We start from the raw sequence: 25,618 nt of genomic DNA, 5'->3' as shown, positions 1-25,618 counted from the left end.
TTATCTACATGTTAAGTAGTCACTGAAAGAAAGACAAGGAAATGTAATATTAGGGAAATAAAACCGTTTATTCGTATATCTCTTTCCTTTAGTTCACAAACCGGTTAAATATAAATTAACATTTCCGTTAAAAGGCTACTTGAAGACTGGCACGATACAGAGACGGAAACAGAGCCAACTTCTGACTGTTTCTCAGGCAATCACGGGTGTAAAAACTCATTTTCCCAACCTTGTTCTAGTTCCTGTGTAGACACACCCTCCCATAAAGATTGTACAAGTTTGAAGTTTTGGTCATGCAAACAAAGAAATTAAGAGTACAAACTCAACACATTATTAATATGACTTTCAGACCATTACACATTAGATAAGTTATAACCATCAATTTACACCATACTTAAACATTAAGCTAATACTGTGCAAATACACAACTGAGCTGTACAAAAGTATTTTGTACCTTTTTTTTTCTTTTTTTTTGTTAATCTCGTCACAAATCTTCAAATCATCAGCATGGCATTTCAAAAATATCACATCACCTTTTGATAAAACAGCAAAAATATACACCTTTGGGGTCCCTGTCTTCTTTAACCTTGTTTTTGTGCATTTCAGTTTTTACATTCTGTATTAGTGTCTCTGATTTGTCAACAGTACGTAACGGAGGAACGTTCAGACGATGAGCTACTTTTCAAAGTGCAGAGAGAGCAGGTTGAGTAAGAGTAAGACCTGATGTCGGTGTGTTAACATTTATTCACCAGAGTAAACGTCACTGATAAAATAATTGGAACAACCTAAGATGTTTAAGACTTTCTTTTTTTTTTAATATATATATTCATACAAAAGTGCAGGCACTATAAGAAACGTACATTTCATGTTTCAAGTAAGATCAGTCTCGATGTTCTCTTTCAGCGTTTGGATCTTGCCTTTCCTTTACTTTAAGGTCTTCAGGAGCTCGTTTAAACCTTTCTGCACGTTAGCAGGCTGCGTGGCAGCAAACTCGCTCAGGCTCGTCCCCATTTGGGCGCGAAGGGCTTGGCACAGCTTGGCCGTAGCACTCCTGACGCTGCCACCCCTGCCGTGGATGCTGCTGCTGTGGGTGGAGGTACCCAGGAGGTGCCACAGTAAGGGGAGGACTTTCTGCTCCACCATCTGAGGCTTGCGGGGATAGAGCTCCGTAACGAGGCCTGGGATCAAAAACACACATTGAGACTTTGCACCCATATCCAGGTCATAATACTGGTGCAACTCAATAAATTAGAAAAGCTCATTTATTATAGTTCTTTAAAAGGTGCAACCCATGAAAAGGCATGTTTCCCCTTATAGATTTCTTCATGTTTTGCATTTTAGTCACACTTAAATGTTCCAGATAATCATATAAATTCTATTAGACAAAGGATGAGTAAATAGAAAACATATATTCATCTGTTTTTTTGTGGCTAGGTGGCTCATTTTTCCAAAATAGGCTGACAGGAAAGGGGGTTTGAGAGAGGGGGTGTAGACACGCAGTAAAGGACCTCAGGCCTGAAGCGAACCCGGGTCAGCCACGTCGAGGACTAAGGCCTCCTTACATGGGTCGTGCTCACTACCCCTGCAACCAAAATAATCCTTTGTGAACAATGTTTTTTTATTAATTAAATGCTTATTGTGGAATCGTAGTAATTTTCCGACTTTTAATTTAAATGCATGTACTGGGTTAGGCAGGGATATCTATTGGCCAGCCCCACCAAGATTTTTTATTCACCAGCCGCCACTGCCCTGCACCATCAAAACATGGTTTTAAATTATTATTTGAAGACATCATGCCTTGATCTAAAGCGATACGAGAACAGAAACCTAAACATTAACATCTGCATAGGGCTACAAAGCCATTTTAAGGCTTTGGGATTCCAGAGAACCACACAGACATTCTCCACAAACATAGAAAACACTTTAAAGGAGCATAGCATAAATTCCAGGATTTTTGCAGAAGTCTGCCCCCTCTGGTGACAAGTTGAAACGACACCAGTGTTGTGCACTCGCATGGGAGAAGAGGAAAAGCATCTACGGCTGCGACTGCACAGGTCGTAAGTTTAGAGGTTTAACTGTCTTCTGAGGTAAGAAAGTTATAAATATTGAAGTATGCCCGTGTTCTCTCGCTAATGCAATGATTGCGGCATAGACCTACAAGATAGCCAGGTGATCATTGAATACATAGAGGCAACTGCGGTAAATAGAGGATAACAAATTTTACATGTCGGGCTGCCATAAGGGAATGTATGGGCAAGAAAATAAACATTTAACTTCAAAACTTGCACTATACACCTTATGGTTGATTTGAAAGATTTTAATGAAGTAAACGAAACTGACCAAAAATGACACCGTAGGCTAAAATCGCTAATGAGCAAAAAGAACACAAAGGCTATCAAATCTTTCAAAATAAATGTACAATCCTCCCAAACTTTTGGGAAAATATTCTGTCACTTTGGTGGATTTAGTGTCTGGAGCTGATTCAGTACATAGATCATAGAGGTGTCCAGACTTTTTCTCACATGGGCCAAAATTATTGAGTCATAAGTAAAGCTAAGTTCACATTAAAATATTAGCATGGATTTTTTTTGATTAAACAAATCAGTAAATTTTTCAGTGCGTAATGGATGTGTAAATAATTGTAGAGCCAAAACTTGAAAAAGGGTTTTGCACATTTTTCTTTTAGTTTGCAAATTCTTTTGGACTCGATTGAAAAAAAATTGTCTATTCTCAGCAACAATGACAAGATTTGGGTCGAAAACGTTTGCTGTATTGAGCCAATTTTAATAAATCAATAAAATGCATATTTTGGTGCACTAAAGTCTGCATTAGCGTAAAAGGCATTGGATTAATGTGGATTAGGCTGAACTTAAAGAGAATGTAAAAACTGAACTTGTCTGAAATCTTCCCAAATTGAAAATAAAAAGGCTGCACAGTGGCGCAGTGGGTAGAGCTGTTGCCTTGCAGCAAGAAGGTCCTGGGTTCAAGTACACCCCTGGGTCTTTCTGCATGGAGTTTGCATGTGCAATGCGTGGGTTCTCTCCGGGTACTCCGGCTTCCTCCCACAGACCAAAAACATGACTGTTAGGTTAATTGGTCTCTCTAAATTGTCCTTAGGTGTGAGTGTGTGTGTGAATGGTTGTTTGTCCTGTTTGTCTCTGTGTTGCCCTGCTCCCAATCTCCATCTGCATCAACCACCTGTGCTGGTGAGCTACATCGTTCTAGAGCTGCAGTTAGGGGCCACAAATGGCACCAGGGCCACACTTTGGACATCCCTGACCTAGATGGTTTGCTGTAATTGATCGAGCCTGCATGGGGAAAATCCTAAAGGAGTTTGTTCAGCCATCAGTTTGTGACCCTTGAGCTCAAGAACATTTAATGGGTTATGGGTCCAAAGCACAGCCACATCTGAATGGCTAAAAAAAAATAAAATAAATAAAGCTTATGAAATGGCCAAATCATCAGGCTTTTACTAGGCCCCTTCATACTCAAAAGCCCTCTATTGTGGCTATTAAAAAAAATATTGAAAGAGTGGGCCAAAATGTCTCCACAGTGATGTCGAAGACCCATTAACAGTTATTGTGAATACCAAAGGGCAGATGTTGCCAGCAATAATAATAATTATAATAATAATAATAATATTGATAGCCCTCTCAAACCAAACTAGCCCTCACACAGGAACCAGGTTGCTTTGAATACCTTTTTCCCCTCATTAGTAAAATAATTTAATAGTTTGTATTTAGTCAGGACATTTTGATATTAAATTTAGTTTGATGATCTGAAACCTTTTAGTGTGAGAGCCTTAATCATCAATGCTAACAGAAATAAACACTTGAGAAAGATCACTCTGTCTGACTGTGATTTATTGAGAGGCACACGTAGCAATGCACATCCATTATGTCAGACCTACCTGCAACCTTTTCGATAAGATCCACCTTAGCTTTGCCGCTTAAAAACTGAGCCTTGGTGCAGAAAGGCTGAAGGAGGAGAATATTATCTGTGCAGGGAAAAGAGAAACACTATAACGGATCGTTCGCTGAGTCAGAAATAACTGAAAGTTGCAAGTTTTCAAAACAAGTACCAAGATTCAAAATAAGCGCATTCACAGCGCCGATAGCAGCATAATAGACGGCATTGTTCTTAGAGTTGAGGTGATTGTCCACAATCGCTGGAACCAGGATGTTAACCACTTGGGACAAGCTGTCCTTCAGCAAACGGGTTATTTTTGGTAGAGACTCCAGGGCGTAAAGGTTAACCTTGCTGTTGGACTCCTGCAGCCTGGCTTTAAAGGCATCGAACACCTAAAACGCACGAGAGCAAAAGGCAAACCGCAACGCTGAAACGGCCAAGCAGCCATTACAATTGTTGGGATTACGGCGATCCTTTTTAATGCTGTGAAGAAATTACGGCACTGACCGGAAACATGCTATTGATGACCACGTTGGGGTTGTGCTCGCAGTCAGCCACTAGCTGATCAATGCCTTTGATCCGCTCCCGGAAGTCCTTTGAACCCAGCAGACCCGAGATCTGCTTTATGTATTCGGTTTTGTCCGCAATACTCTGCGTCTGATGTTTACAGCTGTAGTTACTATTGGGCTCCCTGCAGACAAACAAGACACAGCATAAACACTGTCCTTTTGATGTATTTTTAAGTTTGCAGCAGTAGCAGATGGTAAATTAGTACAGAAGTGTCTTGCGAGCTAGAGGACGCAGCGAAAACCAGCGGAGGAAGATGCTCTGGTCAGATAAGACCAAAGCTGAAACATGAAATGTTTCCATATCCTGCTAAATACATCCCCCCGTTGCTATGTTTTTTTTTTTTACTTTTTTTGGAATGATCAGGGGTAAAAAGTTGGACTGATGGAGGGGGACCTGGATGCAAATGCTAATTTGCTCAACTACGTATCATTTACTGTCTCACTATCCGCTTTGGTTAAAGTTTTTGCTTGTAATGCGACTCACTGGTGGAGTGTTTGAGGAGTGCGAATGCTTTTGATTCACCTGCTGGTCTGGTTGAGTTGCTCTCCGTTGAGAGACGAAGCCCTGACCGTGCCGCTGCCTGGGAGAGAGCGTCTTCCTCGAGCCGACTGAGAATCTTGGGGCATCTCACCCAGACCCTGTAACGCCAGCGGTCGTCAAGTTAGGTGACATCCGCCGCCGACTGTCTGTTGAATGCCATCTAACAAATAAAATGCTTACCTTTGTCCTGAGAGTCAGGATGGTGTCTCTGACGGCTTGCAGGTCTTTGGTTGTGATATATTTTTCCAGGTGCTTGTCAAAGTCAGGGTGGGATGACAGAGACAGCAGCATTCGACGACCAAAGTACCTGCGGGGAAAACAAAAGTTATCAAATCGCTTCATAACGTGTGTGAAAACAACCAAAGTTTCCCCTACACACGTTAAATTAAAATATGACATGTTACGAGTAGTGTTGCACCGATACTTATACCCGTATGGGACGGGGCCCGATCCAGCATAAAATGGTGGTATCGGTATCAGCGAGTACCAACAAATAGGGCACTGATACCATTTTGATGTTTGTATGTCACTTGAACGCAGCCTTCTCTCTCCCAACTAGTATTATACATGTTTAATAAGTTCATGAAAGTTGCACTATTTAGGCATTCAGGGTTTAAAAGAGATTATTCAATTATTAATGTAATTTTACTGTCTTACTGTTGCACTACTATTATACATGTTATAATTTCACGAATGTTGCACTATTTTGGCCTTTGAGAGCCAAAAGTTTATTCAACTATTGTCACCCATTCCAGGTAGGCAATAAAAAGTTCTACTACCCTAAGTAGTATGTAGTTCTTCATATATATACACACACACATCAATTTCAAACAGATGGTATCGGTATCGGCCAATACTGCACAGCCAGGTATCGGGTATCTGTATCGGGGCCAAAAAATGGCATCGGCGCAGCACTAGTTACGAGATTAAAATGTGGAGCAACAATCTTTCTACGTACCTGGCCTCCTGGGAGGAGTCTTGGGAAAGTTTAGTGATGGCAGGTAAAAGTCTCTCAGTGAAATCTTTACCTCCGGACAAGAGGCGGGCAGCGCCGACCTTCTCCAAGAGATTAGCCAGATGCTGAGCGGTGCATTTCCTCACCACTGGGTTAAGGTGACTGTGAGCAAAAGGGAAAAATGGAGCAACTAATAAAGCAATCAATCATTTTATGTATAGAGTTTGGGAGAAATAAACTTTCACCAAGTGGTTATTCTGACCTGATTCCTCCAGTGAGTAACGCCCCGATGCTGCGAGTCGGGGTGCAGTGCTGCACCATGCAGTCCAGCGCTGCATCCACATCCTGCCTGATGAAAGTGTTACTCTCCCCAGCCTTCTGCAGCAAAGCTTTCACTGTCCCCTCCAGCTCTTGGTCCATTAGTCTCTGCAGGTGTGTGTACAGGTCGCCCAGCGCACAGACTGCCACCCTGGACACGCCTGAGCGCAGGTTCCTCACCTGAAGAACCACAGCGGTACAGTGAGGATGACAGAAAACTGGATACGGCGTACTCCAAGCGCCGTCCCGACAAGATGCATCTTTTTAATCCCGGTGGCTCAGTCATTAAAAGCTGCGGTTAACGATTGCTCTTCTGAGGCCTTAAATTGTCGGAGCAGTTTGTTTTTTTACTACCAACAGACGGAAGGAGAGCAGCCGCCGACAGACAGTGATCTGCCCTCAGCACTTTTCAAATGAATAAAACAGCTAACACCACCAGACTGTGGCCAGTGAGCCCTATTTAAATACTCCAGGACCAATACTAAACAGGCATCTTAACAGAGTCATTCACTTTAAAAATTAATCGTCGTATTAATAATAAATTGCTAATTGAATTAACTTTAAAGGAGCAGTAAGTAATAATGACACCTAGTGTTTAAAATGGCACAGAAATGGTTGAGCTTTACCCCCAGAGAGCGTTGTGCAGGTTGCCAAGTCAAGCAAGACGAGGACGTTTGCGCAGCAAAATGTAAGATGACGAGTAAAGACTAATCAGTGAAATTAAATTGCTATTGTTTAATAAACAGCTTACTCACAAAGACGCAGAGATCGAAAACGGGACAACCGCCTGCCACTGACAGCAGCCTATGCCGTTTCCTCAACCGTCCGTTGCTGCTGTGAAACGCAGCCAAATACACTTCCCATCAACCCGGCTAAATTTTCCCCTCACAGGATTATATGACGTTTTGTTCTGTTCTATTTCTGGTCTGCTTCTCTTAATGGCTTCCATGTTTGCAGGCTGCTGCTCTTTTGCCAAAATAAAACACCCAATGCTGCGCTCCGTTTTGGGCACTCTCACATGATTGGCTCAGGAACCAGGAAGTAAACACAGCCTACACTCTGAACCGCAGTAGTTCTGGACCGTACCTCTAAGTTTGAAAGGAGAAAAACGTGACTAAGACATTGTTGATGGAGAGGACCGATTGTTTATAGGGAATGTTACTTCCATCCAAGGTGAGAAATGAGAATGATTTACGTTGATTTTACAGCAAATTTCTTACTTATTGTTCCTTTAATTTACGAATGAGCCTGGAGATTTATGGTTGTAGTGTTTAAATCCTTCCAATTTTCCGACCCAGTGAGTGTGTTTACCTCTTGGATGAGACACAGACAGACTTCATGAAGCCTGCCCTGAAGCGTGTCTGCGTGGTTGTAAGCGAGAGAGCGCAGGAACATCAGACCCTCTATCTTCTTCTCCCTGAAAAACATTACATTTGCAGTTTTTCTTTTTTTTTTTTTTTTACACTACTCAGGATTTTTCAAAGCAATGAAAACACCTTGCAGTAATAAATGTTAATTACAAATTCTTTCTCACCAGTCTTCTGAATTCAGGAGGTTGAAACTCTGTGTCAGCACCAGCTCGGGTTTTGAAAAGGGACAGAGCTCTGAAGGTGCGGACAGATTCTTCTTGTGTCTCAAAGTGGCATGGCAAAGCTCATCTAAGGCAAGGCAGGGCAAATTTATTTGTATAGCACATTTCAGTACAGAGACAACGCAAAGTGCTTTACATGATTAAAATATAAGAAAATAAAACAGAATAAAAGCAAGCAGGAATAAAATACAGAAACAAAATAAAACATGGGAAAATAGAAATTAAAAGCAAACATTAAAACGGTTGGACTACAAAGTTGAACTAATGATGTTTCAGTAAATCAGTTTAACTAGAACAGTCGAAGGCAATCCTAAACAAATGTGTTTTTAATCTTGATTTAAAAGAACTCAGCCTTTCCGCACTTTTACAGTTTTCTTGAAGTTTGTTCCAGATAAGCGGAGCATAGGAACTAAATGCTGCTTCTCCATGTTTAGTTCTGGTTCTAGGTATGCAGAGCAGGCTGGAGCCAGAAGACCTTAGTGGTCTGGAGGGTTGATACACTGATAACAAGTCTGTGATGTATTTAGGTGCTAGGCCATTCAGGAATTTATAATATAGTATAGTTGTATAGTTATAAACTAACAGAAGTATTTTAAAGTCTATTCTCTGAGCTACAGGGAGCCAGTGTAAGGACTTTAGAACTGGGGGGATGTTCTCTACTTTCTTAGTCTTAGTGAGGACGCGGGCAGCAGCGTTCTGGATTTTTTTTGGGTAGACCAGTGAAAACACCGTTGCAGTAATCAATTCGACTAAAACTAAACGCATGGATTAGTTTTTCCAAATCCTGCTAAGACATCATAACCTGACTCAGCATATCCATCTGGAAACCTTCCGTTGAAGTAATTTTGGGAAGGGGCGAAAATACTGGTTAGCTGATTGGCCTATATTGGTGATAGACGGGCCAAATGAACCAATCAGATCAACAAAGCATATGACGTACTAACAGAGCGATGACGAAAACACAACTACAAGCCAAGCTACTCTTGCTGCTGCAGGTAAAGGATCGTTAGCTCATCAAAGAAATACTCTGTAATTCCGACAAAACTTGCTCGATAGCCACGCTAACGCTAGTTTCATCGGCTGAAGCCGCCATGTTCTTCTCGTTGCGTCACACCTCAACCCGCCTCAAAGCCAACGCTGATTGGACGCTCGTTTGGTGAACGGCTCCAAATTTTCTTTAACGGAAAGTAGCCAGACTGATCTGCGAGTGAAACCTTGAAAGCTCGCGAGATCAGGATGGTCTCACGAGGCTAGAGACATCAGTCCTTTAATCCTGAAAATGTAAAGAAGCCAAAAAAAAAAAAAACAATACACAGACAGACCGATTTCAACTCATTTTAAAACTCCATAAGGCTGGAAAAAGCGTCAAGTTGGGGCATTCGCCATAGTTTTGTGAAACTAAGAACCAGGGATGTTGAACACCTAATGTACATTTTTACTCAGCAAAGCATGTCTTGATTTATATAGAACGTTTCTGGATGTTGCTAAATAGTAATTGGTATCAAGACAGATGAAGGTAATGCAGAGATCACCAACGGCAATCAGAGATGTCTGTGACGGTCTTGATCCACTGACCTGAACTGTGGGACAGAGAAGGTCGGGTTCTGCTGAGGCTCGGTGCTCTTCTGAGGCGGGACACATTTTTGGCGTTGGGAGGCGCCGTAGGGGGGCTTGGATGGTGCGGTGTGGTCAAGCACTTTAGCGGACTTTGGGGTTCTGGTGGACTGGCAGGACTGGTGGCACTGATGGAGGATTCGTCGGAGAGAAGCTCTGACCTTGTGGATGTCAGCGTGCTGCCGTTCAAGTCTGCAAAACATTTATGAAAAATAATCAGCGTGCCAGAAGAAAAATAATTTTAAATTAACAAACAAAGTTACTCAAACGTCTCGAAGGTTTTTACATTTTGGCACCTTAAAAGAAACCATTGACCATTTTATTGGGATTTTATGTGGGTCAAAGTATTTTTTAAGGGGTTAAAGTGGTCCAAAAAAAATCTGGAGCCAAATCCAACTGAGAATCTGCGACAGGACTTAATAATCTCTGTTCTCCTTTAAATCTGCCTGAGATAAAAAAAAGAAAAAAGAAAGTATTTTCACTCCAAATGTCCAAAACTAACAGACATAATAATCAGACTTAGTAACGCCAACAGCAGCGAACGTGAAAATCTTGAATGAGTATGAACACCAATTCAAAGCCACTGCTGGTGAAGATTCTCAGTCGTCCAGGTCATGGTCATTCCAAAGAAGTTAAAAACCCCCCAAAACAACTGGACTTTTTTCCGAAGTTCGAAGATGTTTTGCTTCCCATCTTGAAAGCTTTCTCAATTCAAAATGTCTGGAGTAGTGTGGAGTTCCAAGCTTTATAGTATAGATACTATAAAGTCTTCAAACTTCGGAAAAAAGTCCAGTTGTTTTGTTTTTTTACTTTTTTTTGGAAATTCAAAGCCACTATATCCGGTTGCCAGGGATTCTTACCTTTGACGATGGACTCATTATTTTCTGCTGCAGGTGAATTGGACAGCAGCTGTCTGACACGATGGCGAATCTCTTCCCTTGTTTCTTCCCCTCTATCAGACACTTCCTCAAAATGATCCAGGTTCTTCGGTCTTGTCTTATCCCGACCTCTTCTATTGTTTCTCACCTTTCCCTGGAAATTGTATGGGTAGAAAAACCAATTTGATAAAACATAGGCAACTGGCACTTTGCAACTATGGGTGTCTCATGAATCAACGCTGAAAAAAGAAAAAGGCGTGACTAACCTTGACCTCGTCAGGAAGTGAGCTGTCATCGCCATCTAGCCGGCCGCTGTAGACGCCTGCTGAGGGATCAGTGGGAGGTTTGGCAGCCAAATCCCCCTGCTCAAGTGACAAAGCAACTCCTGGACGGCTGCAGGACACCGTGGAGCCACGCACGCCTTAAAAGCACCAGAGAAAACCAGAAACATTGATTAACAAAAACACTGGGATAACAGAGTTAAAGCTGCAAGGGTTGACTTCTCCCAAACAAATAAAAAAATGATATAATTGGTGTCTTAAAGGGGGCATAATGTGTTCATATTAACTGGATTACAGATGTTTTTTGCATGCAAAGTACTTTCCCCTCAAAGAATAGGACAACTAATGTAAGAAAACATGTGACCAAAGCTGAAAGTAAAACTGTTAATGTTTCAAACATCAACATTTTAACAAGTGTTTCAGGCGTATTTTAGGCTGTATCCTAAAACTCTGAAATGATCTCAGTATTTTGGTAGCTGAATGGCTGAAAAGGCACAAATTCACAGCAAAAAGGGAACTAAAGTAAATACGATTTTCTTGAAATTAGTGTATTTGTCCTTGATTTGAGCAGGAAAATAAGATTATCCGCCAATGGAATAAGTATTTTACCCCTAAAATAAGATAATTAGATATACTGCACTTAAAATAAGAGTTGTTCCTATTTTAAGTGCAAAAATCTTATTCCATTGGCAGATCATTTAAATTTGCCTGCTCAAATCAAGGACAAATACACTAATTTCAAGAAAATTTTACTTACCTTTAGTTCCCCTTTGCAGTGTTATTCATAAGTTGTATTATGCCAGACTAATAAAGAGAACCACAATCTCACAATAAGGCCAATATAAACTAAATTAAACACTAACGTTTCAACAGAAACTGACCTCTTCCGATCACTCCTCCAGGTAAGTCGGCGTCGGGTGAATTCCTAGAACTGTTGATGCCCTGGGACTCTAGAAACCACAGTTAGTAGTGTCGGATTAAAATGACAGAGCAGGTAAATCAAGATATATCCACATCTTAAAAAAATCTGCTTGTCACTGCTAACTGACCTCTGGCAAGCTTCAAAGCTCTGACCGGTTCTCGGACAGCTGGTCTGACCAGCGGAGGAGACGGAGCCATTTTCTCTTCCTCGGTTTTCATTGTTCCGTTGCAGTAATGAACTCTTTGCCCAACGACACCCACCTCAGACTTTACTGGAGAAGACAGCGACCAAAGTCAGACAAGGCAAAAGAGACAGAATATGAAAAAACTCTGAATGTTTTTCGTACCTTGAAAGCTGCTGAAATCCATCGACACAGAGGGCCGTAGTTTTTCAGAAGGCCCTCTTGCAATGGGAGGCTTCATCACAGCAGAGGCAGAGCTCCTGGGACTGTAGACCGATATGACAAGTGGGAGTTTATGCAGGGAACCTGCGTCGCTTTGCCTAAAATGTCAAGCTTTAAAGCAAGTTTGCGACATTTGCTTTTTAAACCAGAATACGCAGAGCTGTAAAAAGGTGCTTGCCCCTGCGTATATTTCTACTGCTTTTTAGGGCTGGGCGATATGGATTAAAAAATAAATCTCCGACTTTATCATACCAAATCCGATTAATCGATTTTTTTCCTCCTTTTTGTTTCATAAAAAGAAATTAAAGAAATTATTTTAAAACCTTGCTTTTATGTCATGCATTTCGTCAGGGAGTTGACCTGAATTCAAAGTGCAACTAAAAACAAGCTGTGAAACATGCTTATAAAACAAGATGGCAGCCGTGCCATTATAAACAATGAAAATATAACAAAACATTTGCTGCTAGTGGTATTACACATTGAGCTAAGAACAGGCTTCACTGCACTTGTGAACTTCAAACTAAGTTAAAAAATAGTAAATAAGTAAATGAAGTACCTCGTATTATGGTAAAAAAAAGTTTCTACTTAACAATATTTTGACAATACATTTGCCTAAACATATATTTAGCATCACATGCTGTTCTCTTCATGGAAACCCAATGAGTGTATTGGCCAAATAAAATCCAAATTTTCCAAAAATAAAATCTTAAGGAATTGTAAATTCGAATTAATCGATTAAATCGATTTATCGCCCAGCCCTACTGCTTTGGGTTTTGTTTTTGTCACAGCCATGTGCTTCATACCATCCAACAAAGTGTCGGACAAATATAACCTGAGCAAATATGAGCGCAGTTTTTAAGGTATAAAATGTGAAAAGGCCCCTAAAGCAAGGAGCGCCAACCTTTTTGAAACTGAGACCTACTTTGATGTTGTGTCACACGAAGGGCTACCAGTACTGACCTTTGAACTAGAAGAGTCAGAGTCCTATCTTAACTTTACATAAAATAAACACATTTTTCATGCTTTGTTATATATATTGTCATTTTTGAATCTATATAAATGCAAGTGGGAATACACAGGAAGAGTAACAGTTTAAAATTAAGTCTTAGATGCAGCTCACTGGTGGATTGTGCTTTTTTTACACCAGGCTCTTGGGCGCCACATGTGGTCCTCGGGGTCTACCTGGTGCCCGCGGGCCCCATGTTGGTGACCCCTGCTGTAAAAACCTGGAGGTTGTGCCACTCTTGGCAGCAACGACTGCCATGAGTATTTTACATTACTTTAGTCCGCTCTTCTTTAGAAAGATATTTTAATTCAGCCACGCTGGAGCATGGACAACCTGTTTGATGCCTGAGGATCTCAGCTGGATTCTAGTTTTTGTCTAGGCCACTCCATAACCTTCCTTTTGTTGTTTTTTTCCTTTCACTGGTGGACTTGATGGTGGACCGTCACACTACACTGCAAAAAAGGGAACTAAAAGTAGGTAAAATCCTCTTGAAATTAGTGTATTTTTCATTGATTTGAGCTGGTAAATCAGACTCTTTGCCAATGGAATAAGATTTTTTGCACTTAAAATAAGAACAATTCATCTCCATCATATTATTTCCATCATATTAAGTGCAGGATTTCTAATTATCTTACTTTAGGACTAGAAATTCTCCTTCCATTGGCAAATAGTCTTATTTAGCTGCTCAAATCAAGGACAAATATACATATTTTAAGAAAATTTTACTTACTTTTAGTTCCCTTTTTGCAGTGCACCACTATGTTTCACTGCTGTATGATGTTCTTTCTCTGTAATGCTTACAGTTTCACGCTAAAAGAGCTTGTTAGTCCACAGAATATTTCCCAAAAATTCGTTGGTATCATGAAGAGTTTTTTTTTTTATTATGTGTAAAAGTGATATTGGCCCTTCCCATGGGTACCGTCTTCCTACAGCCATGAACGCCGACTTTATCTGAGGCTTTGGTGCTTTAGATGTTGTTATGGGTTCTTTCTCCTGGGTGAGTTGTTGACGTATTCTTGGAGCAATTTAGTAATCTGCTCCTGGGAAGGTTCACCACTGTTTCATGTTTTCATTTTTGCGGATAATTGGCTCTCTGCGTTATTTGCAGGAGCACCAAAGCCTTGGAAATGTAACCCTTTTCCAGACTGAGATGTCACAGGCTTCTTTTCTCATCTGTCCCTGCATTGCTTTGGATCTTTGTTTTCTTGAGATCTCTCAGCCTACGTTATGTTGTCAGACAGGTTGCATTTGCGACGTGTCTTTATTGTGCAGGTCTGACAGGCTTAACGTCTGGGTGGGATTTAACGAGGAGGGCATTCGGTTTTTCACGCAGGGCGACTGGTTTGTCTCGGCTCATCTTTACGTCAATAAATAAAAGGACCATCGATCGGGTTATTTCGGATGTATTTGACGATCTAAAGCATTTAAGTTTGACAAACAACTAAAACTAAATGGCCAAAACAGACTAATTAGTCAGATATAACATAAAGCACAGAAAAAAAACAAAAAACTACAAAAAACATGGGGGATACCTGACCTTGTTTTGATGCCATTGAAGCTGGAGTTGGCAGCCGAGCTCAGACTTGAGAGTCCGCTCTCGCTGGCTGAGCTGGTAAGCACGGGAGAAGTTTGCAGCGGGGACTCTAGACCCAGGTCTATTCGCACGGCCGAGTCTAGGACTGTCAGGATCTGGACTGCTCAGGCTCACTTTGGCCCTCTTCTTGGCAGCGCTGTTTCGCACAGAGCGCAGGGAGTGCTGCATCTGCCAGCAGAAGAACACAGTAGAAGACATTAAAGCAGGGAAGCAAGTAAACTACACAACACCAAGGTCTACCCAAAGGCATATGCTGGTGAAGATTCTCAGTCATCCAGGTCATGGTCATTCCAAAAAAAGTTAAAAGAAAACAAAGCAACTGGACTTGTTTTCCGTAGTTGAAGACGTTTCGCTTCCTCTCCAGGAAGCTTTCTCAATTCAAAAAGTCTGGAGTAGTGTGGATTAACAAGCTTTATACCACTGTCCAAACAAAGGCCTTGTAATGGCTTAGATAACATGCAAATTCAACCGAAACAGGTCCACCCCTTAGTAATTGGCAGTCGTTAAAGCCATTAAGCCAGCAGATTGGATCGACACTGTAACGAGAAGTCATTAGGGTTGTTATTGGCCTAGCTTAAAGGAACGATGTTTTGATCATTCGTGTGAGGATGAGAATTGAGGTGAAGATTACAACACAGCTATAGGGTTAGGGTCACCTCAATTCTCATCCTCATACGAATGATCAAAACATTGTTCCTTTAAGCTAGGCCAATAACAACCCTAACGACTCCTCGTTACAGAGGAGTGGACCAGTGTCGGTCCAATCTGCTGGCTTAATGGCTTTAACGACTGCCCATTACTAAGGGGCGGATCTGTTTCGGTTGAATTTGCATATTATCTAAGCCATTACAAGGCCTTTGTTTGGACAGTAGTATAAAGCTTGGTACTCCACATTACTCCAGACTTTTTGAATTGAGAAAGCTTCCTGGAGAGGAAGCGAAACGTCTTCAACTACGAAAAACAAGTCCATTTGCGTTGTTTTTTTTTTACTTTTTTTGGAATACCCAAAGGCAGTTTTTTTCTCACCTCTTGCATGTCCAGGGGGTCATTTCTCTGAGGGGCTTGCCAGGCAGTAACGCTGTCAGGGTCCAGATTCGGGTCATCTTCCAGCTGCTGGCTGGCTGAGGTGTTTGATCTCTGGCCCTCATGGGAATGGGCTTGCACTGGTGAGATGGAGAAGGTTGCCCTGGTGCTGCTCAGAGCTCGCCTGAACGACGAGGCGGAAGAGGAACTCATGAGGGAGGCACGAAGAGGCCTGGGGGACTGCATGCTGAAGAGTTCTCCTGAGACAGCAAAGCCAAAAAACAAACAAAAAAAACAACAGGTCAGGCTGTAAAACATTGCCGGTTTGACAGACCAAAGCTGTTTTACTAAATTACCCCTCGCCGCCGCGTCGTCTTTCTCCCTCCGTGGGCTCGTTCCTTGCTGTTGAGGGCTGTTCTCCCGCTTGTTGGGCCAGGTGTTGGACATGGAGAGGGAAGGGTCTGCGTGATGGCGGGACAGCGTTGGTGTGAGCATGCCCCCTGTGCGCGTAGCCAGGGGGTACGAAGGCAGAAGAAAGGAGGCGGGCGAGGAAGCATTGGAGGGGAGAGAGAAGGTTCGCTCGACGACGCTGGGATTCCTCGACAGCATACGTCCTTTGGGTGCCGCTGTGAGATATTGCATTCACAAATCAAAGCAACGAATACTTTTGACGTAAATGAATCGGCGCGACGAGGATTTCTGCTGGCGGCTCCCTCGTGCAAAATTGTCTTTTCATGTAATCGAACTGGACTCGTATTGCTGGGAGACACACTAGAAAAAAAGGCTCCTTACCAACATCTGGGTCCGAGAGGTTTGTGTTTTTGAAGATGTCGGTGTCCAAGTTGAGGCTCCCGCTTCTCCTGAGACCCGCTGGGGTTTCCCTCCTTCTGGGAGACAGGAGCTTCTGTGGCTCAGCAGAACCTAGCAAACGCACAGTCGACTTATTTTCAGGAAACGCAAACACAGATGTAAAGACAAGCTTCAGCCTCATGCAATAACATATGCATTTATTTAACGCTAACCCTAAAAAAATAGTCAGCAGTGATGTTTTTGTTGTATGAATAACAGGTAAATCCAATAAAAGGTTTAGAAATAAAACAACTGGACTTCTATTCTGAAGCTTCCTGGACGGGAAGTGAAACGTCTTCAGCTTCAGAATAGAAGCCCAATTGTTTTATTATTTAACCTTTTTTTGGATTGATCATGACCTGGATGATTAATCCAAACCGCCCATTACTAAGGGGTGGACCTGTTTCTATTGAATTTGCATGTTATCTAAGCCATTACAAGGCCTTTGTTGGCAGTAGTATAAAGCTTGTTACTCCACATTACTCCAGACTTTTTGAATTGAGAAAGCTTCCAGGAGAGGAAGCGAAAAGTCTTCAACTACGGAAAACAAGTCCAGTTGCTTTGTTTTTTACTTTTTTTTGGACTGACCTGGATGATTGAGAATCTTCACCAACATATGAATAACAGGACAAAATGTCAACAAAGCCCCCCAAAGCCGCCGCCGATTTGTATGAATCTGCATGCCGCAACCTGCCCTCTCACTTTACTGTTGTTACACCTGAATTTCCCCACTGTGGGATAACAGAAAAAGGATATTTCTATTTCCATTTAGGCCCTAAAATGAATGATTTGAGGCTTTTTATGACCTTTTAGGACCACATATAGAAACCCTGTTCAAAGCTCAGCTGCCACCACTTCATGTCTAAGTATAACCCGAATGTTTTTAAGGGCTACACAGGCGTGCCACGTGCTTCTCTGCACTTCTCCACAGAAATAATAGACACCCAACCCCCTGGTTGAAAAAAGTAATATACCAATAATTCAAATTAGAATGAAGATCTGAGAATTTGTATGATTAATTAAATACGGAATGGAAGCAGGAAGCAACCAAATGGTGTCGTGCAAGTATGAAATGGAGGTAACGAAATAGTAAATGACAAATCGACCCAGAGCACGTAGTGCCAAGGTGTCTTCTGGCATGACTCTTATCCAAACAAGCGGCTTGGCACCATACTCATCCCCAAGCTTTTGGCGACATATGGAACGGTGACTCCTTGGAGTCAGCATGCTAATCCCAGTAAAAGCTTCTCTGCGGTGACCGAAGCTGCAGCTCACCATGACGGCCGCTCTCGGCGCACGCAAAGAGGAGGAGGAGGGGGGGGGGGGGTGAAGTGTTGGCACTTACTGAAACTTGGTACGTAGGTCTCTGTCTTTTTAGGGAGAGCGCTGCCGTCCTCCTTTGCAACCTGTAAACGCGCAGAAATCTCATTATTTTAAACACACAAGACACAAAGACAGAGCCGGTCTAATTAGCTTAAACAACCCGCAGACATAACAAGGGCCTCGGTGTAATTCCATCCTCCAGGCCGAACAAAGGAATCAACCAGATATGTAGCTCAGGCAAGAGATAACACAATCTGTTCCTGTCACTGAAAAAGCACTTTCTTTACATGAGGTTTATAGCAGATATTTTAACACTTGTATGGATTTGTGCGTGGATCGTCCAGCACTCCTGAAGTTATTCCCACTGAAAATGATCTGATCAACGCTCCCAGCGGAGCAGCCATGCGGTCAGCTGCGGAGCGTCAACCGAGCCGTGTTTTACGAGCGCGACCCGGCGACGCCGCCTGTCACCTTTCACGGCGCCGTCGATAAGTGGCCCCCGTGTGTTACAGGTGTTGCTTGGAAACCGGCGCCGGTGTCAACAAAAGCCCTTTTCCAAACTGGAACATAGCTGTCAGAGCTAAATACGACGTGCCGCAGCAAACGCAGATTTTAGAATAAAGTTGCAGCGGCTCGTCTGTTTTGGAGCAGGTGTGACTCTGCAATGTTTATATCTATTAATCCCCTACTTCTATCGCTTGCAGTGACTGGTTTTATGCACAAAGAGGCCTTATTGTGACTCATGCCCAAAGAGGATCAACAATATAAGATGCAGCCCTCCCCTCCCTCCCTCACTGCTGCTGCGCTCCATCCATACTGCACCATGACAAATAGGTGCTATATTTAGGATTTTTTCACCCTCAAACTGTCTGAGGAAAGTGTAACCACTAAGACTTTACTCTTGCTTGTTGGGATTCATGTGTTTGGATGTGATCTCTAAACAATATTTTGAAAAAGCAAGATTTTTTTAAAACAATTCATCAAATTTTTAGCAAATATGTCTTTATATTTTCACCCGAACGCTAAAAAACCCCAAAACAAACACACACACGAGAAGAAAGTGTTCCCAAAACCTCTGATTAAACAGCAAAATCTCAAAGGCTTTAAATGCTTATGAAGGTATGTTTGACACAAAGAGACACACCCTTAGGATCTTGAGACCTAGCTGAAATTGTTGTTTCAATTAGCATTTTTAATTTATGGAGGCACCTCAATAAACAAATAGGATGCAATAGAATAATTAAGTTAAATCAGTCATTCAATTCCAAAAGGGAAACTTATTTAGACTATATAGATTATTTACAAATATATAATATATCTAAACCATTTATCTATGTTTAATTTTAATGAATATGACCTGCAGCTTATGAAAAATCTAAATTCAGTCTCTCAGAAAATTAGATCAGACGGGGAAAAAAATGAGGTTTTCATAGAGAAATGCGGTGTTGTTGCCATGTTATGAGTAAGACTGCTGACTTCGGTTCTGCACCAGACAGTCATCGACACCAACGAGGAAAGAGGCTCAGGAAGTTGACCGTCCAGACGGCGGTATGGAAGCATGTTCGTGGAAAGCTGAGTGGAAGGAAGACCTCTGGCAGAAAATGCACGTCGGCAAACATGGATAAACTCCGCCTTGAAAGGACTGTGGAGCAACGCTTGCTCGTGAGTTTGAGGGGGGAGTCACAACGCCGTGACCGGAGTCACCACACAGACTAATTCAGGACATGAGCGTCACATTCCTTGTGTTGAACCAATGCTGAACCAGTGAGGCCATCTGGGTTCAGAAGAAAGAATAGATTGTTACTCAAATGGCCAAAAAAAGAAGACGTTCTATTTAATCTGGAAACAAGGTTCCTGAATACGGAGAGGCGCGGGGTTCAGGTTCCTGGATGATTTCGGTGAACCGTATCATCTGCTGGTGTTGGTCCACTTGGTTTGAACAAGGCCAGACATGCAAACCAGGAACGCAACAGTTTCTGGTCTGAAACGTTTAGGCAGTCACAACATCACAACTATCCTAACATTTCTACAGTTTAAAGACCTTTTCACAAAATAACACGCAAAAGTGACAGTTTGTCCAGGTCCAGAAAAGGCAGCACTCCCCCTCCCCCTCCCCCGCTGTTGCTGTGCACTGCTGATCAGCCGGCTGAAAGAAGGCTCCTACACTTTACCCTCCCTTAAGAGAAAGACAAATTCAACCGTTTGGAAAAAGTTCTGGTCATGAAAACCGAAGGACTAGCACCCATCAGCCTCATTAAGGGAAAGTTGTTCTAAAACTACTGTTTTCATGCTACAAGCGTCACGTGTGTTCAGCAGCAGGCTGCAGCCTAGCGACTAGAGCAGACAGCCCAACTCGTTAAGAAGCGAATCATCTCGTTATAGTTGTGTTGTTGTGTTTGGAGCAGCGCAACAAAACAGGACAATGTACAGAATAAGCACAAGTCATTGGAAATTACAGCTGAATATAGTTTATGTTTGTTCTTATGCTTATTTTCATGTATCTAACCCACAAATCGATGTTATAGTTGCTATCATTATAACTGCTATTGGCAGTTATAATGATAGCAACTATAACATTTTAGCTTGTTAAGAACTGCCAAGTGCATTCTTATAATACTAGACAAGCTTTGTCTTTTCATTTACCGTTAAGTATTAAAGCTCAAGTGCAATTTTCTTTTCAGCATCGTGGTGCAAGATTATGGAATGAATATGGAAAATATTTGGAATCTTCAGAAATAAATGGAAGAAAGTCTTTGAAAAAAAATACTGTTATCCAAAAAAGACAGTGATGTATGATTTTACAAATATTGACTCCCTGAAATCTGAAAGCTAAAATGTAAAAATAATGTTACTGTACATGTCTATTCTGCTTTCTCTCTTGAATGAAAGGACTTTCATAATGTGAGCTGCCTGATGTTTTGTTGGTTTAGGGGTGTGGCCTTTGGTATAAGCCCTAAGGGGTTTCTGTCACACTCCATCACATTTTTTATTTTTTTATTCTATTGATGTATTCTGAGTTTCTATTTTGATCTGTGAAAACAAATAAAAAAAAAAAAAAAAAAAAACTGCAACGTGCTTTATTGTTCTGCCAAAAGCCCTTCTACTGCAAAACAAGCAGTTACATCATATACATTTTGTCTTAAACCATTACTAAACCTTCATTAGTCACACCTGCCGGTCACTAATGACAACCTGCTGAATACGCTGGGTTGACACCGCTGCAAACCTAAAGCGGTGAGAAAAGGACGACAGGGCTCACCTGTCCAGAGCACTTTCCATTGGGTGTCGCGCATTGCTGCAGCTCGTTATCGGTCGACGAGAAGCTGGACGTCTCCCAGGGGAGCTTGTTCTTCCCTTTACCCGCGCTGACGATCCTCCTCTGGAGCGGCGCGTCGTCCGTCAGGGAGCCCAAGCTGCCGTAGCCGCACAGCCGATCGCTGTCCTGCTCCGTCCTGAAGCTCCTGGCGCTGCTCGTCCGCCCCCCGTTGATCACCCAGTCCAGATCGGCGCCGGAAGCGTATTGTCCCGCGGACCACTGTCCAGGTTTGGGCACCGCCAGGCCGTACTCCACGATGCCCTCCGAGGTGAGCTTTGGAAGGATGCGGCGCGCTCGTCTCGCCTGCACAGCTGCCCTCAGGCCTTCGGCGTCGTCGTTGAGCCCCACCCGGTCCAGGGCTTTCATCAGCGGCTGCTTCTGTCCCGTGTCAAGGCAGTGGTCGAAGACGGCGAACAACTCCAGGGCGGCGTGGCGGACCTTCTTTTTGCTGTCTGCCAAAGAGGGCGCGACCTCCGAGCAGAGCTTGGGAATGTTGAAATCGCTCCTCGGATGAGTGAGCATGGCTGCCATGATGATGTTCAGGACGTCCTCCCGAACCCTGGAGTTCTTGTGTCTCAGGTTGCCGACGACCAGGTCCAACACTTGCTGGGGTGCGACGGTTTTCATCAGCTGCCGAAACACATTAAGGTACTCGTTCCGGGTGACGGCACGAGTGTCGCCGAGCGCCCTCAGGGCAACCAAGACGATATGTTTCAAAAATCTGTCCACGCCCGTCTCCAGCTTCCGTATTAGCAGGTTCAAAACCTGCAAGGTGCCGTGCAGCACCTTGAAATTACTGTCATCCAGGAGCCGAGGCAGAAAATTGATGAACTCCTCGACGCTGCCAGGTGGCACCGACTCGATGTCCACCTCCGTGAGGATCCGCTTCAGCTTTTCCACCCCATCCGTGCGATTCTGGTAATTCTTGGAGTCCAGAAGCTGGTCGTGCACCTCCTGGGAGATCAATCCGGGTATCATTGTTGCCGGACCGATGGACGCGTCACATTTGAGAATCCAAAGAGGAAGACACACTCCAGCGAGGACGGTGATGTTCCTCTGCGCTCCGTGCTTTCATCTTGAGCGGCTGACGGTGGAGAACGGAGGTCCTGTTGGTCAATCTATAAAAGCAACACAAGAGGAATGAAAATCAACGTCGGAGTGAAACCACAAAGCTCGAAAAACAACTTACAAGCAAATCCGACACTGTGGAAAACCGTGAAAAACAATGCCAAATTAGTGACGCACGCCTTCACTGCAAAAAGGGAACTAAAAATAAGTAAAAAATTTCTTGAAATTAGTGTGTTTTACCTTGATTTGAGCAGGTAAATAAGACTATTTGCCAATGGAATAAGATCTTAGCACTTAAAATAGGAACAATTCATCTCTAAAATAACATAATTAGTTATCCTGCACTTGAAATAAGACAATGGAGATGAATTGTTCCTATGTTAAGTGCAAAAGTCTTATTCCATTGGCAAATAGTCTTATTTACCTGCTCTAATCAAGGAAAATTACAATGATTTCAAGAAAATTTCACTTACTTTTAGCTCCCTTTTTGCAGTGGTCACCATGTAGCTTCATGAGTCAAACAGGCAAAAATGATAAGACCAGCTGTGCAGGGAACCAGTATGTGGCGTCCTGGCTGTGCCACACTGACTTTACCCTGAAACAGCACAGATGATATTTACACTTAATAAATGCTCTATATAAACACTGCTTTGTTTCATAAGCACTTATTAAAAGAGGCTGAGTCTCAGCAATGCGTCCCACAGCACCATGATGTGAAACTACTTCATGTAGCAGGTTATTTACAAGCTGACTTTTGTCAGAAGGTAGAGATCCACAATTGTCATTGCAATCACAACTGGGTGATTTGGATGCAATAGTTTCTTGGAGAATATATTTAAAGTACCATACACTCAAACTCCACAAGCCAATGTTATTTTTGACTAGTCGGAGGGAAGCTAACGGCTTCTGTTGTCCACAGCAAATAAAATATTTATAACTCTAACTCAAAAACTAAAGCTCATGTAAAATGCTGAGGACATTGGACTAGTAAGAATGTTTTCCTGTTATCATGCAGCCCTATTGATAAGTATTTTTTTATGTATGTATTTAAAATGATACTGAGGACATTCAATCTGTACTGACTTCTACACTGAAGCTTAAACAAACTAAAAGGAACTAATAAAATACTTACTTTATAGTTGTTTTTTCAATTATAAACGGGTTTTTAATCATTGGTACAAACAAAATTGTATTTGCCGAAAGGCAGTGGGATTCAAATTCTTTAAAAATGTTCAACTAATTTTGTCATATTAATGTGATATTAATGGGAAAATAAATCACTAAAACAAATCTATATGAGCAAAACGAAATAAGTTTTTACATTATTGTTATTATTATTCATATCAATTTTCCTTAAATTACATTTGTAATAAATTATTTCTTATATTACAATATTTGATTTAATTATTCCTTTAATATTTTATTATTTTATTTAGTAAACTTTAATTCAACCAGGAAAGTCATCACTGAGATTAATAATCTCTTTTTCAATGGAAACCTGGCAAAAAATAAATGAATAAAAACAGTTACAAAATATTACAAGTAAAACATCCTGTATAAATAGCGTCCACAAAGACTAGAAATAATAATAATAAAACACTACAACTACTACTGCTGCTACTACTATTACTACTAATAATGTATTATCTGATGAGAAAACAAACAAAAAAAAAAAAACGGAAGAAAATTACATTTTGATTATAAAAATCTCTAATGAGTGTTCACTAGTTTATTATGAAGAAAGATAACACATTGAGACGGTAATGCCAACCGGAAGGCTTCACAGACTAAAAAGAAAGTTTCAGATAATGATGTATTTGCATTATAAACAATTTGCTTTGGAAATTGGGCTGTAAAACATATTTTTAAACGTTGACACAGACAAACGTGTACTTATTAAATGTTTGCCTGATAAAGGGCTTAAATTCCTTAGCTGCTGTGTGTGGGGGGGAAATAAATAACAAAGAATAACCTGAGTTTCTCAACCTTAGGCGAAAAAAAATATTATCATAGCATTTCAGATTTAAATGTATGTTTTAAATACATTTAATGCATCATTTATATTATTAATAATACTTATTATTAGGATAGTTAATTTTTCCACATTCTAGTTACCCTTTAATAGAATTTTTATATTTAACAAAAAAGAAGGAAAAACAATGGAATTTTGATCAAAAACGTTTTTTTTAAGAGTTTTTATATGTTTATTTAAAATGTGTTATAACAACAAGCTGTTTGGAGAAACTTTGTTTTGTTTGCTCAGTTTAGATAATGAAAATAAAAAAAAAGGGTCGGGTGTTTTCTATGTTGCTGCTATGTGCTCAAAAAATGTGTAATTTTGTAGGTTTCTGAAATAATGTCATATTTTAAGAGAAATTTGGCCTCGCTGTTGTTTTTTTTAGCACCGCTGGAACACGCCAGAAAGATCCAGCTTCCACACCTGGAAACGGGCTTTAACCAAAACAAAAAACAAAAAAAAAAAAATCCCATTAAGGACATAAGCAGGATCCCAGTAGATAAACGATTAGAGACGCAACCACTTGTGGCTGTCGGTAGCAACGGAGCAGAGTGGGCTGACACGGTCGTAATTACATCCAGCTAGTTTAACATAATGTACTAAAACAATATGTCTGTGGCGGAGCGCTTACCCGCTTAGTACCAAGTAACGCGGCTATTACTACACGGTGCCGTTAACCGGGTTAGCACCGAAGCAGAGCCTGTAGCTAACATGCCAGTTTGGACCGCGCTAGGTGCGAAGTGTCTGCGCGAGCAAAGTTAGAAAGAAGACAGACCTTACATTTCTGCCGGCCCTCCTTCCTCAGCATCAACCCGACGCCAAAACTATCAATGTATCTATCGCTGCGACGTCCAGCCGCCTCATTTCACGCTGCAGCAGCAGCAGCAGCAGCAGCGGCGGTGTCGCCGCCAGCAGACGCGGACATTTCCTCCTTTAGCTGCAGCTGAGGAGCCGATGGAGAGTTGTTGGGAGGCTATGGAGGTATTCAGCCTTTTAGAGGAGCCAGCACACACATACACACACATACGCGCGCGCGCACACACATTCGTACACACACGCGCACACGTCGGGGCAGCAAAATGGCGAATGCATGTAGCTAACTGAGTGCTTCCATGGTGACGCGAGTTGGAGTCCAGGCGGAAGCGTCATCATCACCATCATCATCATCATAACAGAGCCGCACAAGCATGAACATGAAAAAGAGTGAAAAAAACAAAACAAAACAAAAAAACAAACAACGAATATAAAAGATAAAATAAAAATTGGTTATCTATTGTTTTACATTGCTTACATTGTTACATTGTTTACATTTCAATTGTTTACATAAATCGCCGCTGCATCCTTATCCTGAAAATTAGTGCAATTTACTGTGATTTTTCAAGCTGTATGCAAACAAAATTTCGTTCTATACGCACTTTGTGCATACAAAATGACAAATAAA

The 25,618-nt window shown here is 41.8% G+C and overlaps 1 protein-coding gene across 1 annotated transcript; it reads right to left on the bottom strand.

Annotated features, from left to right (window-relative positions):
* Positions 1–47: 47 nt before the first annotated feature.
* On the bottom strand, positions 48–25,289 carry togaram1 (TOG array regulator of axonemal microtubules 1). Its single transcript, XM_036151108.1, is given in 24 exon segments — positions 48–1,178; positions 3,911–3,997; positions 4,082–4,301; positions 4,417–4,600; positions 5,002–5,117; positions 5,200–5,326; positions 5,978–6,136; positions 6,237–6,472; positions 7,604–7,709; positions 7,827–7,950; positions 9,459–9,689; positions 10,358–10,529; positions 10,642–10,796; positions 11,538–11,606; positions 11,706–11,849; positions 11,925–12,025; positions 14,525–14,661; positions 14,663–14,749; positions 15,608–15,864; positions 15,961–16,230; positions 16,397–16,525; positions 17,799–17,859; positions 21,036–22,210; positions 24,953–25,289. Coding segments are annotated over 23 exon segments (4,461 nt in total). The 5' UTR covers positions 22,071–22,210; positions 24,953–25,289; the 3' UTR covers positions 48–924.
* Positions 25,290–25,618: the final 329 nt, after the last annotated feature.

The sequence above is a fragment of the Fundulus heteroclitus genome, chromosome 19 (genome assembly GCF_011125445.2).
Source record: "Fundulus heteroclitus isolate FHET01 chromosome 19, MU-UCD_Fhet_4.1, whole genome shotgun sequence".
Lineage (NCBI taxonomy): Eukaryota > Metazoa > Chordata > Actinopteri > Cyprinodontiformes > Fundulidae > Fundulus > Fundulus heteroclitus.
Note: the sequence above shows the minus strand (reverse complement) of the source record. Positions and strands in the feature narration are given on the sequence as shown.